This window comes from Chrysemys picta, chromosome 7 (genome assembly GCF_011386835.1).
Source record: "Chrysemys picta bellii isolate R12L10 chromosome 7, ASM1138683v2, whole genome shotgun sequence".
In the NCBI taxonomy this organism is placed as follows: Eukaryota; Metazoa; Chordata; order Testudines; family Emydidae; genus Chrysemys; species Chrysemys picta.
In genome coordinates, this window is record NC_088797.1 from 78795709 (window position 1) to 78819000 (window position 23292).

The following is a 23292-nucleotide window of genomic DNA, read 5'->3' on the forward strand; positions in this document are numbered from 1 at the left end:
ACAAATATACTAATTCCATCTATTGTACACTTATGCCTAACAGAAAAATTATTCTGAGTGTGTGTATCTATATCTATATAATTCAGAACTTTGTCCAATGAATTAAGATTTTTTTCTAAGGGCAAGTTTTTTTGTATACACTTAAATCTGGGCTTTATAGCCATTGGATTAATAAAGGAATCACAGTTAGTAAATTATTGTATGAAAATGGGTTTTTATTCCGCAGTCAGTATCTGACATAATTTCTACAACAAATGGACATCTCTTGTCATCTGTAATTGCTGGACAACCTTATATTTGTAGTGCCCAAAAGTAACAACTCCTTTGGAACAAGGATTTTAAAGTAATTGGCTCCTAGTTGATGGCAGCAGTTGCCAAAGCATTTAGAAAGTCAGAGCAGCTGAATTTGTAATTAATGCTTTGTACAAAGTGTGTAGTAAGCCATGCATTCATTGGTAACACTTTGAATGTTTTGGTTTTAGTGTGTGTGAAGTAATCATTTAACACATGTTTTCATATGCTATTTTTTTGTTCAGGAAAAAATGCTTCTTTTTCACTCCCATCCAGTGATATAGCAATTCTGAAAGCAGTCCCAATGGGTAAACTGTCCAGCTCTGAGAGTTTTCTATAAAATGTGCACAGCCACATAGAAGGATAAAATTGAGGGTGAAATCCTGACTCCATTGAAGTCGATTGGAATATTTTTCCACTAGCAAGACTGACAGATACAGTAACATATTCAAAAAAGTTACTTTTCTCTTGGGGATATAATTTTAATCCATATTTTTAAGACAGCCCCCGTAGTTAGCGTATTTAATGTGATTGGATTTGTAGTTTGATTGTGTTTTTTATATGGTTGCTATGGTGATGATATAGTAGCAAACCTCAGCTGTGCATTTTAATATTTGGATGTAGGAATTTTATTATATTATGGTGAAAATGGCAAAGATATGGTACTCCTAGACATGTTACTGTTATATCTGAGGGTGTCTGTACTTAAACCATTACAGCAGAACAGCTGCAGCTCTTCAGTGTAAACACTACTGACGAGGATGGGAGGGGTTCTCCCATTGATTTAGGTATTCTATGTCTCTGAGAAGCAGTAGCTAGTCTGACAGAACAATTCTTCTTTCAACCTAGTGCTGTCTACACTGGGGGTTAGGTTGTCATAGCTATGTGTCTCAGGAGTGTGGATTGTATGCTATGAAGTGACTGTGCAAGAACAGCACATTTTTTCTCATCAGCTCCGCTTCTTCTACTTGTTCATATCTGTTGCCTTTATTTAGTAAAATAAGCTTTTACTCCTGTTAGCAATGCAGAGCGAAAAATAGCAGTGGACATGTGAACTGGATTCTGTTCCGCCTTGTACATAATCAAGAGCAATCTTTCCCAGGTTTCAATAACCGTACCAGTCAGTTACACCTGTGCAAAGCTATTGAAAGCAATGAGATTACACAGGTGTCACTGAGAGAATAATTGGAAGACACTGGAAGTGCAGAGATATGATGAGGGAAGAATTTTGTCAACATAATAGTGAGGAAGAATGAAAAGCAAAGAATCCAGCTTTATTTTAGTTCACAAATTGAGTTTGGGACTAGCATGGAGAGAGACTATTTTTTTAATTTAATTTTTAAACTGAGCACATTAGATCTGGAAATCATTGACATACAGGGTTTAGTCAATTTTCATTATAAGGGTTAAACTACAGTTTATTATAATAATAGTCTTCACAATTGCTGAGCAATTAAGACAATGAGCTCTAAGAGGAAGAGTCATTTATAAAGGGCTTAAAGTAGGCATTGTTTTATGATGCAGAGTAGCATTAGATAAGTAAGCTGTCCCAAGCCCCACTTTCAGATCTTACCATCCTCCTGATGCCATCATATTTACCATGCTACACAAATCAGTGTTGTTAGAGCTCTGTAAGCTGTGCTTCACTTTTGTTATCTATTATGCCTGTTCAAAAACACCAGTACAAACTCATGGGAAATATTTACTTCATTCACTTCATCCATCAGTTTTATATTTCTTACCCAAAAGCAGCCATGCTTGTTCGTTCTCTTTGTGGGGTCTTTATTGCTTATGATTTTATTTTTATGTAGTTGTTTAGTGACTTTTCTTTTTTCTGTTTGAACTCCTTGTGACCGGTTGGATCACAGAAACCTCCTTGGGAGCTGCCAACTGATGTCAAGACTACTTCTAGCCCTGTTTGCCCTGCCAGCTCAGGGCTCCAGCACCCTGTCTTGCTGAGTCAGACACTCCTGTCTTCTCCAACCCAGACCCAGGGTCTGAATTACTTGCCCCAAAGCTGCAGGTTTACCTGAAAACAGTTCACAGAAGTGTGCTTGTCTTTAGCACTCAGATGCCCAACTCCCAATGGGATCTAAACCCAAATAAATCTGTTTTACCCTGTATAAAGCTTATGCAGGGTAAACTCATAAATTGTTCGCCCTCTATAACACTGAGAGAGAGAGATGCACAGTTGTTTGCTCCCCCAGGTATTAATACATACTCTGAGTTAATTAATAGGTAAAAATTAAATACAGAAAGTAGGATTTAAGTGGTTCCAAGTAGTAACAGACAGAACAAAGTAAGTCACCAAGCAAAATAAAGGAAAATGCTCAAATCTATGTCTAATCAAACTAAATACAGATAATCTCACCCTTAGAGATGCTTCAATAAATTTTTTCCTCAGACTGGACACCTTCCAGGCCTGGACACAATTCTTTCCCCTGGTACAGCTGTTGTTCAAGCTTAGGTGGTAGCTAGGGGGTTCTTCATGTTGGCTCTCTCTTCCACTTTGTTCTGTTCCACCCCTTTAAATATCTTTTGCATAAGGCAGGAACCCTTTGTCCCTCTGGGTTTCTACCCACCCCCCACTGGAAAAGCACCAGGTTAAAGATGGATTCCAGTTCAGGTGCCATGATCACATGTCACTGCAAGACTTCATTACCCACTTGCCAGCACACACATATACAGGAAGACTCACAGATAAAACACAGCCATCTGCAGACAATGGTCCTGGTTAATGGGAGTCATCAAGATTCCAAACCACCATTAATGGCCCTCAGAGTTATATTTTGCATAATTACAATAGGCCCTCAGAGTTATTTTATATTTCTAGTTTTAGATTCAAGAGTGATACATTTATACAAATAGGATGATCACACTCAGTAGATTATAAGCTTTGTAATGATACCTTACAAGAGACCTTTTGCATGAAGCATATCCCAGTTACATTATATTCACTTATTATCATATTTTTATAAAAACCATATAGACTGCAACGTCACACTCCTATTTATTTGAATTAAACGCTAGACTTATTAATAATTGCTGGGGCGCTTTCCGTTTTTTGAAGGTTGGTAATAGTTTTGCCTTTCTCCGTTTTTCAGTTACCTTAAGAACATAAGAATGGCCATACTGAGTGTTGTCTTTACTTGAAATACTACAGTGGTACTGCTGCAGCTGCCCCATTGTAGCGCTTCAGTATACACACTACCTACACCAATGGGAGGGGTTCTCCCATTGATTTGGGTAATCCACCTCCACACAAGGCAGTAGCTATGTCAGGGGTAGGCAAACTACGGCCCATGGGCTGCATCTGGCCCGTCAAATGTTTTAATCCGGCCCTGGAGCTCCCACCGGGGAGCGGGGTCTGGGGCTTGCCCTGCTCCGGTGCTCCAGGCAGAGAGCAGGGTTTGGGGCTTGTCCCACTCGGGGCTCCCAAAAGCAGCAGCATGTCCCACTCCGGCTCCTACGCATAGGGAACATCCAGGGGGCTCTGCACGCGCCCCCGGCGCTGCCCCTGCAGCTCCCATTGGCTGGGAACTGCGGCCAATGGGAGCTGCAGGGGTGGCGCCTGTGGATGGGGCAGAGTCGCCTGGCTGTGCTTCCGCATAGGAGTCGGAGAGGTGACATGCCACTACTTCTGGGAGCTGCTTGAAGAAAGCACTGCCCAGAGCCTGCACCCCGACCTCCTCCAGTGCCCATCCCCCTGCCCTGATCCCCCTCCAAACCCCTCGGTCCCAGCCCGGAGTCCCCTCCTGGACCCCAAACACCTCACCAGACCCACCCCAGAGCCCGCACTCCTAGCCGGAGCCCTCATCCCCCTTCCCCCCCAGCCTTGATCCCCCTTCTGCCCTCCGAACCCCTCTATCCTGGCCCAGAGCACCCTCCTACATCCCAAACCCCTCATCCCCAGCCCCACCACAGAGTCCTCACCTCCCCCCACACCCCAAACCTTCCCACTCCTGAACTCCTCATTTCTGACCTCACTCCAGAGCCCGCATCCCCAGCCGGAGCCCTCATTCCGTCCCGACCCCAACCCCAATTTCGTGAGCATTCATGGCCTGCCATACAATTTCCATACACAGATGTGGCCCTTGGGCCCAAAAGTTTGCCTACCCCTGAGCTAGACTGACAGAAGAATTCTTTCATCAGTCTGTCTATGTGGGGACTTAGGTCTGCTTAACTATGCCACTCAGGAGCGTGGATTTTTCATGCCACTGAGCAACAGAGATATACTGACCTAATTTTCTAGTGTAGAACAGGCCTTAATCAGAAGAATTTTCCCAGTTCTTCATAACTCTTAAAAGAAAAATAATTCAGTAGTTGGTAAACTTGTGAGCTGATTTCCATTAACACCACAGAATGCATGCTATTAGGACTTGTTTACTGTGTTGTTGTAGCCATGTTGGTCCCTGGATATGAGAGACAAGGTGAGTGAGGTAATATCTTTGATTGGACCAACTTCTGTTGATGGACGAGACAGGCTTTTGAGGTTCACAGAGCTCTTCAGGTCTGGAAAAGGTAACTAGAGTCTCACACCTAAATACTAAGTGTGACAGATGTTGGAAGAAACCAATCAAAATGAAGTGAGCAATTAACACCCTGTAGTCAGAGGACAAAGGAGGGCTTGTAGGTTACAAATTGTTGTAATGAGACCTGGGTTTTTAGTGTCTAGCAGAGTTATCAAATGTAAGTTTTCAAGGTGTAGTACAGGTTTATTTTGAAAATGAAGACCGAGAGGGCAGATAGAGTGTTTGCTTTGTGAAAAGTTTTCACCCAATGATGATATGGTGTTTTTGTTTTTTATCATTTTTCTGTATGAGTTCATTTGAGAGCGTAATGATTGTCTGATTTCAGCAGCTTAGTTGTTAGAGCATTTGATGTGCTGGATGGGGTACATCATGTGTGATAGGCGTGTGTAGGACCCATGGATTGTCATAGTAGTGGAGATATGTCTGTAGGATTTGCATCTGTTTTGGCAGGGTCTGGTGCCATTTTGAGTTGGTGAGTCTTAGTCTGTGGGGACTTGCTGCTGCTGCTGTTGAATGTGGTGAGGTGAGGAGGGGGAGCGATGAAGGCCACGAGGGGATTTGTGACAGATTTCTTTCGGGATGTGTTATGGGTGAGAATGAAATGGATAGTTTAAGGTGGATATGTGAGTGTTGTCCATTGTCTTGTAGGTATTTGAGGCATACAGCGATGCTGTCATGTTGAGGGAAGTTGGTGTATAGGAACATGACCTCCATGGTAGCAAGGATAATGTTCTGAGGGAGGATGTCAATATTGTTGAGTTTCTGGAGGAAACTGACCGTTTGTTTGGTGACTGGTTTGAGGATTGTTTCTGAGAGTCCTGATATTCCTTCTTTAAGAATGCCATGGTCAGATATGGTGTGTCTGCCTGGGTTCTCTTGTTTGTATATTTTGGAGGTATTTAGAGGGTACCGGGGTGAGTATGTGGGAGATGAGTTTCTTTTGGAGTTGTTTGGGGAAGGATTTCATGATATCCTTAAATTCCTGTGTGAATTGTGGTGTGGGGTCTTCTTTGAGGTTTTTTATAGTAGGTGTCAGAGTTTTGTCAGTTGGCTTTGTTGATGATGTCGTCATGGTTGAGAACTATGATGGCACCCCCTTTGTCTGCTGGTTTGATCCGTATCTGGTGGTTGGATTTCAGGGATTGTATAGCTGTCCTCTCAGTGGTAGAGAGATTGTGGTAGATGTGATGTTTACGGATTTCGCAGGAGATTTTTTTCAGGAAGTAATTGATGTAATTGTCAGGTGTGTGGTTTATGACTCTCGGTGGGGACGTGGTAGATGTGGATGATGGACTTCTAAAACAGACAATGGTTTTATGGTTCAATACTCCAATGTGACTCTATTACCCCTCCTTTATCCTATGACTGTAGAGTGTTAATTGCCCACTTCATTTTAAATGGTTTCTTTCTATATGTTAACCCTTTATGTTTAACAATCAGTCACACCTTGTATTTAGCTGTGACATTCTAGTTACCTTTTCCAAGCTTATAAGCTTTCGAGCTTCACAGAGCTCTTTATCTTCCACCAACAGAATTGGTTCAATAAAAGACATTACCTCATCCACCTTGTTGTTAGGACTACCTGATATGTATATTTTCAAAATATCCAAGTTTTCCCTTACTTGTTCTTTAGCAATAACAATTCAAACTTCATTTCTGTTGTTGAAGATACTTCTGTAAAAAGTTCAGTCTGCCATTGGAGTCATTAGTTTAATTCTCCTTCCTCCTTCACTAACAGGCTTATTTCCTCTTTTGATCTTGTTTTCACAATAGAGTTGCAAAAGTGTTTCTTGTTCTCCTTTACTTCTTTTCCTACCATTAACTAACTCACTGTTCTGTACTTGTTTATTGCCATCTGCCTGCCTCCCCCCATCCCTCAAAAGCAATAACGCATTGAGTATTTTTGTTTGGTGTCACCACTGTTTCATTGTCAAGTGTGTAAACTTCATAACTAGGCTTCACACTACTCAATATTTTTGCCAACAATTTGAAAGAAAATCAAAATCACTCTTGATTAAAATTTACAGATGACAGAGACTGGCAGAGTAGTAAAAATGATGAAGATATGGCAGTCACAGAGCGTGATCTGGATTGCTTGGTAAACTGGGCCCCTTCAAACATCAGTTTTACTACAGTCATATGCAAAGTTATACATCTAGGAACATGGAATGCACCCCAAATCTACAGAATGGGGGACTGTACCCTAGAAAGCAGTGACTCAAAATGATTTTGGGGTCATGGTGGATGAACAACTGAACACAAACTCCAAATGCAATGTTGAGGCAAATAGGACTGCTAAGATCCTTGGGTGTGTAAACAGGAGAGTAGTAAGGTGATTTTACCTCTCTTTACAGCATTGGTGACGATGCTGGAATACTGTGTCCAGTTCTGATGTCCACATTTTAGAAGAGGATGTTGAACATTTAGATAGGGTACAGAAAAGAGCCATAAATACTATTCAAGGGCTGGATGCCTCACAGCGAGAGACTTAGAGCTCAATCTGTTTATTTTATCAAAAAGATTGGCAGGAAATTTGATTACTAAGAACCTTTGTGGGAAGAAATTACCAGCTATTGCAGCTTTTTAATCAAACAGAGAAAGGCATAATAAGAACCAGTGACTGAAAGCTGAAGACAGACAAATTCAAATTAGAAATTAGGCACACATTTTTAATAGTGAGATTCACCATTAGATTAGAACAAACTACGAAGGGAACTGATGGATTCTCCATTTCTTGTTGTCTTCAACTCAAGACTGGATGTCTTTGTGGAAGATATCAGGTAGCCAATATAAGTTACTGGGCTCAATACAGGGGTAACTAGGTGAAATTTAATCACCTGTGCTATACAAGGGGCTAGACTAGGTGAAGATCTAATGATCTTCTCTGTTCTGAGTTTAAACTCTGGGAATCTGTGGATGAATCCCTGAGCAGTTCCTGGATAATTCAACTTACCACTTTTCAGTATTTAGTGATTCAATGTTACAGGGCAGATATTGGTTTTCACTGGACTTCTTATAGTTTCAGTACCTGTGCAACTCTCTCAGGAATGATCATTACAAGAATTAGAATTCTAGCAGTCAGGTGCAAGACATTCCCATAAATTGCCCTTCCCTGTTGGAAATAGAGGGCTGAGTCTGAAAGGGTAAATTCTATAGACTAGCAACATATGCACATTCTTAATCACATTGTATTGTCATTGTGGGGAAACTTTGTAAAGGAATGGAGATTAAGACTGTAATCTTGACAGATTTTATAGATTATAAAAATGGTATTGAGTTTCAAAATCTCTATTGTTGGTTTAGCTGGGTTTTCTTTCTTGGTTTTTGGAAGAAAATTGAATACCTAATTTAAAATACTTTGTTTTTATTCTTTTTAGGGTACAAAAATAAAGGCTGAAAGTATAATGAACTTGAGAAATTTGTGAGTCTGAGAACACCAACAAAATCTAAAAACCCAAAGGAAATGAAAAATGGAGAATTTTTTTTTCCAAAATCTATTCTCATCTAATTTTTCACATGTTAGTAAACAGAGACAGGCAGACATAGTACTATCAGTTGAACAGTACTAGCTCATTTGGAGAAAAGAGGTGGGTTGGTTTCACAAGGTTTCAGGAGATACCAAGATGGTGGCCTAGGTACTTTCTGTCATTGGTCAGAAGTGTGTTGAAAGATATTGTTAAAAAATCATTTATCCACTTTTCAATAAAATACAAGTATCCTTTTATGTCGTCTCTAAACAGATACTTGTAGCATTCATAATGTGCTGGGATCTCTGCTTCTAAAAATCATTGCTTGTAGCTGTTTTTTCAAGATTTTGAACTAAAATATATTTTAACCACTTGGGTTATGCTGAACTTAAAACAAGAGAAAAAAATAAAGAAAATGCCCTTTAAAAAAATTGTTGAGTTGCTCAGCACCACCATTGTGGAAAGTCTGAAACAGCAGGATTTCAGAGCTTCTGTAAATGCCATGATTGCACATCACATTTTTGTGACTGTTTTCCATTAAAAACCAAAACTATGCCTGTTTAAGTCTAACTAGAACTCAAAATGTTGCATTTTTGTGATTTCTGTGCAATTTGGCAAAAAAATTTCTATGCCTCCAGCATTCCTCGCTCCTCAGTTGAACTTTTTCAAAACTTGTTGAGATAAAACCTGCTCTCTCTTGTATTGGAACACAGCAGTATCCAAGCATTTCAAGTGGTCTTTTTTGATTTGTAAACCTTTTGTACTCAGTTGAAAATAAAGGACTGTTTTAAATTTCTGGTGATAGAAGAAAGGCAGGTTTATTCTGTTGGTATATCTGTTTTTCCCCTTCTATTGAAAATTTGAATGCCCATACATATTACAGAATGTTGGGTGGCTTTTGTTAAAATGCAGTACCAGGTCTAATCACATTAGTATGCATTGTGCAACAGTGGATTTAGAAGTTCCTTGAGCAAGTGCAAATTCCATTATGGAGGAAAGGGCCATACTACACTGTGAACAGGCATACGGTCTCATTTTTAGGAGAAAAGGGACAAGACCAGATCCAGACTACAAAATCCAGATCTGACACCTGGAAGGAAATTCAGAGTTGTCTGGTTTGGGCTCGTTTCTGTTTGGAAATATTTGATTATGGTAGTTCATATTTCCAGACACCAGATGGTGCTGCTCTTCTACTTAAGGTGTCATTTTCAGTTAATGGGCACTGGGGTTAGTTCCAAGTCCTGTTTAACTTCCATGAGCCAGATTCTTCAATGACCATTTTGACTGAGTAAAAGTTTCAGAATTTAACCCCCTGGTTTTGTTTTATTGTCATTGTACTCTGCTTGATAACTCATTGGGGATACATCTTCTTCTGATATTTCATTGATACTTGAAAACTCTTATGGTCAAAACCTAAGTTTTTACATCCAGTACTTTAGGCCTGATTAGGCAAAAGCTTCAGTAAGGTGATACTCAGTATTGAATGCCTCCTAAATGTGTAAAAATATATTTTGTTCATGCACGAATTGTTATTAATGGCTCAAAGGAAGGAGCTTTTTATGTCCATTCCAATGCTTTGCGATTAGGTGTAATGACTAACAACAACAGTATAGAGATCAAATAACTATGTTAATCGCATAATTAAGAGTTGGTAAGCATCCACAGATTAAGTTCTGTGTGGTAGAAGCATAAACTGGCATACAAAAAACACTGACATCAAATGGCTGTGAGTTGCCCATTGCTAGCATTCAACAAGAGAAGTATTTGGTACAGTTTTGTTGCATGTCTACACTGTAGTAGATTGCTTTGTAATATCACAGTAGTAATGTGTAATCTTGCATTTTTTTAAACGGTTTGTTACTATGATATTACGGAGCACAATAAAACACGTGGGAAGAGTGAATTAATTGATTATTAACATGCTGCAGTAATTTAGCCAATTCCAAAAGAGTGTGGTACTCTAGCTCACCTTTAAACTTTAATATATCTAAAGTAGCTGTTTCTTTTTAAAAGGAACAACAAAAAGCTTTTTTTTTTTTTTTTTTTTTAATTTAAAAGTAGGTTATTTGTTTAATGCTTGATAGTGAAAGAGTAAGTATTTTGGTAGATTTTTCCCCATGTGACTTGTTTATTGATCTTTATTTCTCTTTATTTAGATCCCCATATTAAAGTCTCTGGAAAAAAAGAAAATGTTAAAGAAGCTAAGGAGAAGATCATGTCTGTCTTGGACACAAAAGTAAGAAGAAAATATTTTTAAAATTGATTCCTGGGCCAAAATCCTGTGTGCAGGCCCCTATTTCTATGGTATAGTGACACTGAATTCTGCAGCAACTTAGAGGAAATTAAAAAGCAGATGCTTATATTAAAATTTTACATTAAAATGAATAATATGGTTAGTAACGTGTCCCTTGGGGGGGGAGGGGATGTTGATACTGAATTCAATACACTTCTGTTTGAAACTGTTTTTCAGTTTTGTGCAGACTTAAGAAGACAACACTGTTTCCGGTTCCGTTCCGTTCACATTTGGGGGGAAATTTTCCGTATCATATTGGCTAAAAACTTGAACGGAGTTTTCTCTTTTTAAAAAAAAAGCAAACTCCACTGCAAGTAGTGGATTGTGTGGCCAATTCTGTAGTACAGAATTGTGGAAAGCATGGTGTGTTTTCCTAATTTTATGATATTTCAGAAATGAAATATTGTGTCTGAAATTAGACTATAATGAGGCTTACTAATTAAATGGCTGGGGGGAGGTGTTTTGTTCACAGATCAAGTGTTTGACAAAATTATAAATTGACACGTCATTCTCTCTGCACTCAGATGTTATGATGTTCTTAGCATTATATATGTAAATGTTTAGTGTTACCAGATTTGCCCATTACTTTGGGGTATGCTCATTTATTCGGGTTACTCCTCTGGGGGAGGGGGTTCTGTAATCCTGTCAATGTACTGCTTGTGTCACTTGTGTTTACATATGGAGCTCTACTTCTCCCTTCTGCAAGTCCCCTCCCAATGGAGCTATGCTGCAGGACCTAGGGTCCCTAGGGCTGGGTTACTCCCACCCCAGAACCGGATGAACACCCACATGTACATTAACAGAGCAAGTCTGAGCGGACCGGGTCAATCAGCACTGTCAAGCTGACCCCTTATATGTCTCTGGACTCACTGGGCTGGAGGAAGCAGCACTTTCAAGCTGTCTCTCCTTATATGCCCCTGGGCTCCATGGACTGGGTCAAGCAGCACTTTCAAGCACTACAACACAATTGTACTGGCAGTAACCTATTTGATGAGCAAACCCCACAGTATTTTGGGCGCTGCAGGGATCTTTAGCTTAGGTAAAAGAAGTGTTGCTGTAGAGTGAATGGGGGAAGCTAAAAACACAAACAAGTAAAGTTCAGCAAGAGAGAGAGAAGCAACCAACTTAACCATAGAAGTTATTTTTTGAATAATAGTAATAACTACACAAGGAGGACTAAACCAACATAACATACACGATTAAAGGTTAATATCTAAGGTAGAAAGGAAAACAGAGAGAGAGAGAGAAGGAGGGGGGGTCTCACCCACTCCATGAGGCTTGAACTGGTCAGGGTTCCCAGATGATGGTGGTAGCTGAGGGTTCTGAATGCTGGAGACAGGCAGAGCTCCCAGCACGATCAGTCAGGAGATGGAGTTCCAGTGGAACTGATGCACAGCGTGGATCTAAGCATCAGAACCCTGACTAGAGGGTGAGTAGGGATTTTTGTAGAGAAATTACAATGGTTCAAGGGAGAACACTAGATTTGTTTATAGGTAAACTGATGACTCAAGGGTTTTCTTTAGACTAGACAATAGGAGCTGATCACTCTTGGCTATGGGTGGTGTTTTCTTCCAGGGAGCTCACAATGCAACTAGGCTGCTTCAGTATTTGGATATCAATTAAGGATTCATTACCAGAATTGGTCTGATAACTGCTGAGCTGGGTGTGTGTGCAGGCATAGGTTCATTAGCATCTGGAGCAGAGATTCCCAGGATGCAATGCTTCCCTGCTTTTTCTGGTCCCAGAATTCAGTGTGGTTCTCTGTTGTCCATTCTGTATGTAAATTGAGATGTCTTCCTGTCCCATCTTTCATGCAGATGAGGCAGGAAGACATCTCAATTTACATACAGAAGCTGTTACCCTGTTGTCCCATCTTTCATGCAGATGAGGCTGGGGGAGTTGTCTTTGCTCTCCATTCTGTATGCTAATGGAGATGTCTTAATCTTGTCACCCTTGTCAGGAGGGTCTAGGTGTGTCTCCCAACGCCCTTCACTGCTCTCTGCAAGTTTTTTTCTTCTGATGGGTTTTGGTTTAAGCAGAGGCTGGGGGCAGGGAGGTGTCTTTCATGAGTCCGGCTGGATACTGCACCCTGGTTCCCCAGGAACGCAGAGGTGTCTGGTATCATTAGGTGTAGGACAAACACTAATGTTATAGAAAAACAAACTGAGAACTAAAAGCTTATTTCAAAAGTGGAATTGATATTAAAAATGCAAGGTAATACTCAAAAGAAAAACTAATTTCACTGAGTCCAAAAGGAAGAGTCAGTTTATTATTCAGGTTCAAAATGAACAGATTCAGCAAGACCGTTTTGACATCTTTGTCTAAATCCCCTTTCTCCCTTATCCTCGGTGCTGCTCCTAGCATTTCAAACCTAGTAGTGGGACATATACTGTTGAGTTAAGCATTGACCTCAAACTGATTGAGAACTTTCCATTTCGTAGGGTAATTATTAATTTTATAATCTTATCCACAAATCTTTTCAAAGACTTTTCTGTATTGAAACATGCTGTAAGGCTTAAGATTCCATTATGGTCCAGGAGATAGATAGATCAATTGATATTGGGGAACTTTTATTTATGAAGGCCTGTGACCACAAGTATACTGGAGAGAATTGTGTATCCTGTTTAAAATTACAAGTCCAATGGAGATCATTGTCTTACCTCTGGCAATTTTAAAGCAAGTCCAAACAGGCTTATGAAAGCTAACTATAAAGGCTGGATGCTCATCATAGAGTTGGAAAATTTCCTTATATTGTACTTATTAGAATTGGCACTCATTTTGAGTCATGGCTCAAAAAAACATGAATTTATTATTGTTGTATTATATTTTTAAAATGTTAGTTTTAGTAGACTGAGCCACACAAACTGGAGCTAGATACTGTATGAGGCCAGCTATTTCTTGAATCTCGCCTCCCCCCACTAGACTTGCACTGTCCTAATTATGGGCGTCTCCTGTGCAGTGGCAGTCATTTCTGTCTAGCTGTATGGTGACCTAGAGATCACCAAACTGAGGTCTTCAGAGGTAAAACATACTATTTCATTAAACCACTTTGCTTACTTGAGAATGAGACCTGTCTTTGCATTTAGACTTTAAAAAATTATTTGCATCAAACTACTTTATGCATAATTTTAAATGGCAGAATTACAGACTCAACCGAAAAAGAACCATATAATGAGAATCCTGAAATCTAAAAGCTAGGTCTTAATTTAAGAGAATTAAAACACTATTTTTCTAACTCTTAATCTGGAAGTTTGAAAACTAAAAAGTACATCTTACCTTGAGCAAACTGACACACATCAATATTTCTGTTGACGTTTCTTAGTCTAGTGCAACTCTCATTCACCTTTCTTTAACAGTGTTTTGCCATTTGTGAAACAGGTAGTATAGAAGTCTAATGTATTTGGGTACACACTGATTTCCTTATCAGAAAGAAAATGTTCATGGTTTAGCAATTAAATATAAAGTTCCAGTATTAAACAAGTCTTAATTCAGTCAACGGTAAGCCATTGTTAAAATATTCTCATGATCTAACTGTCTATAATATAGTTTTATAAATGTAATTTACTGCAAAATACTGATGTTAAGCTATTCCACACTGAAGAATCCCATAATAATTAGATTTTTTGGCCTCTAGAGTAATCGAGTCACCCTGAAGATGGACGTTTCACATACAGAACATTCTCATGTGATTGGCAAAGGTGGCAATAACATTAAAAAAGTGATGGAAGAAACAGGATGTCACATCCATTTTCCAGACTCAAATAGGAATAACCAAGCAGAAAAGAGCAACCAAGTAAGTATTTAATATTTTATTTATATTTTACAGTATGTATTCCTAGAGAATTGTTATGGTGGTTCCTGCAATCACACAATCTGCTGGAGACACATCTTCAGACTATCATGGATAGGTATGAGGGTAGCAGAAAAGCAGTGAGAAGCAACTGTGGCTACAGAGTTATTCTTTGGGAGAATAGGTCTACATCAAGGATCACTATTCATGTTTGTGATTAGAGTGGACACCTTGATGTAGGAGATTAGGGGAGAGGCTCCACGAAGCCTGCTTTTTGATGATAGCATGTTGTCCCAGGAAGATAACACTACACTGGAAAGGGGTTTAGAAGGAGGCCCCTGGAGGGCTGCATTAGAAGAAAATGGCTTACAAATTATCCAACAAAAGACAGAATATGTGATGCTTCGTTGAGAGGGACACTGAGAAGCCAGTAAAATTAGGTGGTATAGAGTTAGTCTGTTCAACAATTTAGATGCTCAGTTCATTGTTGAGCCATGATGGGAATGTGCATGCAGAGGTTAGGAGCTTGTAATGGAGCATAGATTCTTCCCCGTCCTTTGTCACCACAGAAACCACTCAGACTCTCTTCTTGTGTGTCCTCTTTGTAAAATTTATTCAAGTCCCCTCCAGCAACTCCTGTACAGTGCAATACAGCAGATCTAATACTTATGACCTGATTTCCTTCAAACCCTGTTTATCGGGGCCCTGCGAGGAAGAGATCTCCCTTCCTTCGGATCTCCTTCAGACTGAGCACAGCCAGCTAGCCCAGTTCTCCCTCCCTGCCCCCTACTCCCAACACGTCCTTCCTGTCTTTTATCAAGCTAGTCATCTGATGAGTCAATTAGTTCCTTAACTTATCCAGCCTCCCTATCTGATTAACTAATTCCTCCCTATTTCCTCAGTCAGCCATCACCAGGGGAACTAATTGAGGCCACAGTGATCAGAGTGCTGATCCATCTGTTAGGCTTCAGCGCTCTGTCACAGAGCCACATGAAGAGCATGTGGTGTAAATGGAGGGAGTAGACAGGAATTTTCTACTATAAGAATAAGTCCAAAGTATACAAGATCGTGTTTAGGCCTGCTCTGACATTTGAGTCAGAATGCTAGCCAATAAGGAAGAGAAGAACAACTTCTTCCACTGCCAAAATGAGAATTTTCAAATGGATTCCAGGTAAGACAAGAGCTGATAGACTATGCAATGAAATGGTATGGGCCTCATCACGGGAAAGCTGAGGGAGTATCTACTGAGATGGCTGGATCATGTTAGGTGACGAGATAAGGGATAAGTTGACCAGAAAGTACAATAGCTAGTAGTCACAATACAAAGACCATGAGAAAGACCTAGAAAAGGGTGGTTTGGGATGATGAAGAAGGAGATGAAGAAGGTTGATGTCAGCTTGGAAGATGCACTTGACAAGAATGCTTGGAGGTTGTGACAGGGTGCCGATTAGAAACACTTCAGAATCAGCCCCCTGCCATGCCAGCCCCATTTAGGTGAATAAAGTGGAGCTGGCTGGTAAGAACCTGCCCTAATTGGGGAATGAGGGCCAGCTGCTAGCCCAATTAGCCTATATAAGAGGCTGGGAAGAAGGAAGCCGGGATGGTGGGACGGAAGAGAGTGAGGGAGTGCAGACTGGGAGAAAGCCCTTCCCTCCTGGGTTCAGACACAAGGAACCCGGAGCTGTATAAGCTGTATAGTGAGAAGGTGGTAGGAGCACAATCTTGTAAATAAAAGCACCAGTGGTAGGCTCTCTGAGTGACTTTATCTGAGCCTAGCAGATGCAGGAGCCAGGAGGGTAGCTGCTCTGTTACAGAGATGAAGAAAAAGAGTCACTAACTCTGATTGAGGGGACAAGGCAAAGGGAAAGTAATAGATGATCATGATGGTCCCATTCTGGCCTTAAAGTCTGCTTATTAATATAAGCTGGTTATTCAATTTTTAAAGTATTATATAATTATTTTTAGTTTAATTATTTTTTGCCTGGTTTGTATACCTTGATGGCTATGGAAATTAACTCTTCTTTTCTAAATCGGGTGGGGAAATCAATGGATTATTCTAGGTGGACTGAAAGAAAATCTGTTTTTGCAAAAGATAGGGACAATTAGTGATGTGTTTATCAAATTCTTTCAAATATTCAGAGGACAATCATTCAGTATAAGGAAGTGGTAGAGAAGCAGGGCATCTGGATTACTGATTTTTATTTATTTTTTAAATTTCTGGGTTTTTTTGGCATGTTAAAAGTTATATAGAAACTAAAGTTTGTAGATGTCTAACAAAAATGAAAACATCTGATAATAGCAGTTCAACTTTATTAGAGTGAAGATTGCTTGTTGAATTATAATACATCAAAAAGAATCTTGCTGTTCTGTAATACCAAATTTAAAGGATATTTTTACTTTTCAGTCTGTCATTATAGCATACTAATAATTTATTCAGGCTTTTTTTAAGTGGCATGTTCCATAAAACTCCCAGTGGCAACTTAGGATGTCATTTTTAAAAAGTATATTATGTGTTCAGTTCCAACCTTAAGGACTAATAAACTGTTGCAGAATAGTAATTGCAGGGTTCATTCTGAATGGCTATGTTGAATTTTGATTATAGTTTCTTCCATTATTTGTTCAAAGTTTTCAGAATGTTGTAAGAGTTTGTAGCATAAAAATCAATATACAAAAGTAACCCTTTACTGGAGGGATTCAGTTTTCAACTACTGTTTTAAAAAATGCCTCAGACACCAACAGAAGTACAATACATATAAAAAATAACATATTTGGAGAATTTTTCAGATAATTTATATGAAAATGATACTATGTTGTCTGTGTTCTGACTTTTTCAGGTGTCTATTGCAGGACAGCCAGCTGGAGTGGAGTCTGCCAGAGTTAGAATACGGGTAACTGTATTTCCATAACTCACATCTCAAACACACTGGAGATAGAAGAAGTTGGGGGATAGAAGTGGGAAATGATAGTTCAGTTCTGAGTTGACTGGCTCTGTGTTGTTGTCTCTAAGCAGTTCATATCGTAAAACCCAAAATTGCAAGAAAATAATGTCAGCAATATTCACAATGAACATTCATTTGTTTGTTTAATCTTTTTAATTAGCAGATTTTAAATACAAAATAAGCATAAAGGGCTCATGAGTTGTGTGTACATACGTGTTACAAATATATTAAGAATGTTAGCATTCATGTGGACAAACTACATAACACTGAAGTGACTCATGTTTAGTCACCTTATGTTACCTAAACTGATTTAAAGCCTGAATTTAGTGTCAGCTATTTAAACCAGATTTGATCTTGCAAGTCCTTCTACTAAGAATTATGTGCTAAATTCTCCCTTTGCAGAGGTAATTTAGTTGTCTATGATTGAATTTTAACTGTTATATGCAGTAGGTGCAAGTAATGTGATGGACTGTAGCAAAATAAATCCATCCCCACCAATCGCACTCTGCACTCATTTCCCCCATCATAACAATCTCTTTTGATTTTATATATATCTCACACAACTGTATTTTGAACCATATGACATATTATGAACATTTTAATATTCTATACAGATACATACATTAAGTCTGTATATTTGATGGCTATAATGGTTGTGACAGAAAGCATGACTTACAGGGTTTTTCCATAAAAAGTCATTGTTTTTCTAACCCCAGCCATCCCACTATGGAGCAAGATCCCTGCATGAAATTTCACAAATGTAGCTCAATATATGGTATGTAAGTATAGAAGAGTGTGGGAATGTGACATGGGGTTTTGTTGTTGTTGTTGTTGTTGTTGTTGTTTTTTTTTTTACTTTCTTTATTTGCAAAAAAACTGTGGCTTTTTTGCCATTTTTCTAACGATGTATGACATTCACACTTTTTTCCCTGGCAAGGTAATGCATTTTTTCCATTTGTTTGTGACAGCAAACAACTTGCCTTGGATGATGTCAACAAACTTAAGTTTCTATAAAGAAAGCTCAGGGAGATTGTAGATATCCTAAATGTTATCTCAGCGGAGTGACAGACAATTCTGAATTTTTATTAAAGTTGTGGTAGGCTGAGTAAATGTGATTGTGCTTCAAATACATGCTGTGATTTTTCTCAATCTCACTATAGGAGCTGCTTCCTTTGGTACTTATGTTTGAATTACCCATAGCTGGAATTCTCCAACCTATCCCAGATCCTAATTCTCCTACGATTCAGCATATATCACAGACTTATAACATTTCAGTTTCTTTTAAACAACGTTCTCGAATGTACGGTGCTACTGTCATTGTTAGAGGGTCACAGAATAATACTAGTGCTGTGAAGGTAATACATTTAACTAAAGTTATTCCAGATATCCTAAATGTGTAAAAACTTAGTTGCTTAAATGGTGTCTTGTTGTACTATCCTGGTTGATCCAGAAGGCATTTATTATTATAGATTTTAACAATTTGGATGCACTGATCTTAAATGTTTTAGGGTGTTGTTGTTTTTTTATAAAATAGGATTTGTGTATTTACAGAAAAACATTTTCCATTTGAAACCTAATTTTATATGTTTACTTCAGTTTACATTTTAAATATATCAGAGACCTTATTCAGGCTTTAGGCACTCTGAGAAATGATTAATATCGCAAACCAAAATTAAAAAAAACTATACCAGAGCAGGGGCCAATCTCACCTATCACCAAAAACAGCAAGTAAGCAAAACATGTAAACCAATGAACAAATCAAATCCGAACCCCCACATACCTGAGTCCTCCCCAAATGTCTGGTTAAATAGGTGGACTTGCAATGCACCCTAATGGTCAACAAATTTGAGCTATTTCAGACAAAGGGGGAAACAGTGAATTCAAAAGACATGGAAGGGGCCAAACACTCAGGACATGTTGCTAACAGCCTTTTAAGCTAAAAGCAAGGGCGCTCCAGCTTGAGTATTTCTGTGGATGACAGCTGTGGCAGTATGATACAGAGAGAGACGGTGGTGTCAAGTAGGTAGGTCTCAAGTTAATTAGGGCTTCAGAGACCAAAACAAGGGTCAAATCTAGCGACTAGATTTGTTCAGATATATCCCTATTGACTTCTGTGTGGCTGCATGTGGGCACAGGTTCCACCTGTGTGGAACCAGGCGCAGGACTGAGGCCAAGACATAAAAGGCCAGATTTTTAAAGGTATTTAGGTGCCTAAAGATCCAGATAGGTATCCAATGGGATTTTCTAAAGCACGTAACTTCCTTTGAATTCAGTGAAGTTCAGATGCAGTTCAAGAGAAGTTAGGTACAGTCCAACTCTTTCTGAATTATAAGTTAACTTGATTTTAAACAAAATCGTATATTGCTTCCCCCCCAACCCCCTCTTAGTAAATCCTTTATATGTTGCTGCTTACTTATTCTGGAATGTGAAATGTGTGCTGTCTAAAGCAAATGTAATCTGATTAAATTCTTATTTTGTATCCACCTCTGTGCAGTTTTGGTTGTTTCTCTATAATGTATTTTCTCCTATTTGTCTGTAGGAAGGAACAGCCATGCTTCTGGAACACCTGGCTGGGAGTCTGGCCTCTGCAATCCCTGTGAGCACGCAGCTAGATATTGCAGCACAGCATCATCTCTTTATGATGGGTCGAAATGGCAGTAACATCAAACATATCATGCAGAGAACTGGTGCTCAGATCCACTTCCCTGACCCCAGTAACCCACAAAAGAAATCCACTGTCTACCTCCAGGGCACTATTGAGTCAGTCTGTCTTGCCAGACAATATCTCATGGTAAATATTTCAGTGACATCTGTAGGAAAAATGTCAAGTAACTAAAAGAAAATACTACCAGTTCTTGTGTATTTATCATCCAGATGCAAATGACTTTCTGTATTGGAGCAGAAAAAATAGTATTTATTTACATAACAGAATACTGATTGAGATGAGTGCTCTTATTCTGACTGTCTCTAATGACATAGTTTTTATGAACTGTAGTTGTCTTATATCTGATTTTATCAATAAATGTGTTATACACTATCATGATAAAAGATGCTTTGCCAATATAAATGACATAATTAAAATTGGTTATGATGGTGATGTTACCGATTAGAAGGCAGAAATTGAGATAAGCAGTTCTTTTCCTCCATTAATGTCCAACCACCTCTTTTTTTCCATCTTTTTGTTAGCGTGATAAGTGGGCAGCTTTTCTGGAGCCAGTGAGAGAGGTTACTTGGCATATGTGTGGACCAAATGATCTTTTTTAGGGCAGGTTTCCTTGGAAGTACAGATGATCAGATACATTGGAGACACTTGCTTACATCCTAGCAGGTTCTACATTCTGTAGTCTTGTCAACTACATTAGCAGCAGAACTGTCAGAAATTTTCCAGTGAAACATACTTTCTTTGGGAAATGCCAATTTGTTGGACCAAAACGTTTTGTTCTGAGTCCATTACGCACCAAGAAACAGACAGGCTTCTGTTGCGGCTCGGGGCGATGGCAAGCTCCCGACACTGAGGCATGGAGCCTGCCACCCTCTGGACCCAGGAGTCTGCAGGTGGCAGGCTTTCTACTCCACAGCTGGAGCCATGGTTACTGCCAGGACTCTCGGGGCTGCTAAGCTCCATGCTCCATAGCAGCATCCTTGGGAGAGCCCTGTCTGGAGCTGGAACTCTCTGGCTGGAGGAGGGAGCCTAGCAACCTGGAGAACCCAGTTAGGCTCACTGTTATGAAGCAGCTAAGTAAAATTGACAAGAATGTTAATTTCCTATTTTGTTTCGGGAACACCATATTTCAGTGTTCTTTAAACAAAATGATTGGGGATCTCTGGTTCACCAGGAAATTTGCTTTTTTTCCCAAATCAGAACAAAAGCAATATTGTGAATAACAATATCCCTTGCAAACCAAATCTCCCTGAGCTTTAGCCAGTTCTAATTAGTGGTACTATTTCTTTAACAAAGCTAACTATATTGGGGGGATATTTGTTTTGTTTTTACAAGTGCTATCTTAGTGAGCCTCTAGTGTGGCTGACTGCGGCCTTTAGGTGGTCTTGTAATGCTAAGAACAACAATATTAGTCTCATAACAGTGACAATATAGAGCTCTTGATATGGTGACACGAGGGTTTCAACTAATTAATAAACATTAGGTAAAGGTGTTTAGTAACTGATCATTATTTCTGCAAGTAGCATATTTGTGTTTCACCTCACTGAGAATAAAATGGGTTAGTTTTTTTTTAAATGAAATAACTGATTCAACTAGCCACATCATCACAATCTCTTTAGCCACTGTTCGTGTAATATTTTCACGTTTTACAATTAATTACAGCTATCTCTAGTGAGTTTGTATTAAGGGTTGAATGTTAAGCTCTTCATAGTAAACATAATCTTTAGTATAGTGTTCTTTATCTCTACATTAGTCACAGTTTCTGAGCTTAATAGAGGCTTCTAGGAGAAGTATGGGGTATGATCTAGAGTTGTGACTGCCAAGACTGGGTGCATTATGATTGGAGTTTGTTGATATCTCATGTAACAAAGAGAATAACCATATGATCAAGACTAACATACAGAAAATGTAGGAATATCACTTGTAGATGTAACCCCTTTGCACTAGATAAATATATACAATAGATGAATAAAAATAAAAAATGAAGTTTGTATTATAGAGACATAGGTATTGCAAGCCCTTATATTACTGACTTCTGAAACCCCATGTCTGTACTGTTTTGAGCTATTCTCCCTTCCTTTACCACCCCAACATACATACTCCATCTGCACTGGAAGAGAGAATGTCTAGAGAGAGAGAGAGAGAGTATGTATGTGTACATAGTTATCTATATTACAAATAATAAAATCTAATAGTGTATTGATTCCTAAATAGACATGCTTATAAATATTGAGAGACAGCTATGCTATATATATCATCAGTGAGCTTCAAAGTATGCTACTCCAATTGTCATTCAAGCTGGAGAAGATAGGGGAGACAGTAGTGCCCCAAAACATAAGTAAGAATAGCATATAAATATTCAAATACCCTTTGCTACATGGAGGAAAGAAAGATTAGAAGCTATTGAAAGGTTTTTAGAATATTGCAAAATTCAACTTTCTCATGGTAAAACATCAGTAGCTCCTCAAAGCTACAGGAAGTCTATAGTCCTTAAGAAGTATACTGACCTAAACTGAGGAACAAATTGAGATTTAGTTTGTCCAACCTGGCATTGTTCCATATATTTTGAAATATTTACTCATGTTTCCAATTTTATAGCTAAACGTGTTTTTTAAAAGCAAGTGTTACAAAAAATGAATGGATATTTTTAATGTATGCTAGAGTCCCTATATTTGCTAGCTGATATGACAAAACTGAACATATTTTTAAAAGGAGAAAGTGTGTGTGTGTGTGTGTGTGTGTGTGTGTGTGTGTGGATGAAAAAGTAGGAGCAAGAGATATTTACTAACTTAAAAGCTTTAACTACTTTTTTTAACCCGGTCAGCTGCGTGGCATAAATAGCTGCATTCATTCCTTGGATCTTCTAAAATAAATTTCAGCACAGTGGTTTTTGGCTCCATTCAGTGGACTCAAATTTCTATATTTTTGAGAGTTCTGTGGTACCAGAAGCTTTCTAGCTATAGTCCGATTTATTATTGGCTGCTTTCATCTTTCCTGGAAGCAGGCCAAATAGGTGCTGATGTTGTCTCTGAGCTAGACAATGAAGCTATCTCATGATTTTTGTAATAATACATTTGATGGAAAAATATACAACAGTGTAAACTGTTTTTCTGTTTAGCCATTTCTCTGAGCATGACAATTTCTATAAGCAAACTTTACATGGCTCCCTAATATCAACAAAGACAAAACGGGTAGCCTAAGCAAGCTCCCTGTGAACTACTGAAGTGCTAGTCAGTGCATGATACTATAACACTAGTGAAAGAGACCAAAATTTGAGAGAGGTCTTGTGATATACTATTCCAAAAGCCTCAAGATCAA

At 38.9% G+C, this 23292-nt stretch overlaps 1 protein-coding gene across 4 annotated transcripts in view; it reads left to right on the plus strand.

The window, feature by feature from the left end:
• The window catches only part of BICC1 (BicC family RNA binding protein 1), a 207755-nt gene that overhangs the window by 157037 nt on the left and 27426 nt on the right, over positions 1–23292 (plus strand). For all 4 annotated transcript variants that reach the window (XM_042854730.2, XM_005307461.5, XM_065551853.1 and 1 more), the window contains 5 exons: positions 10447–10526; positions 14218–14376; positions 17208–17261; positions 18473–18667; positions 19852–20103. In XM_042854730.2, coding sequence (XP_042710664.1) covers positions 10447–10526; positions 14218–14376; positions 17208–17261; positions 18473–18667; positions 19852–20103 — 740 coding nt within the window. The remainder of the gene's footprint in view (positions 1–10446; positions 10527–14217; positions 14377–17207; positions 17262–18472; positions 18668–19851; positions 20104–23292) is intronic.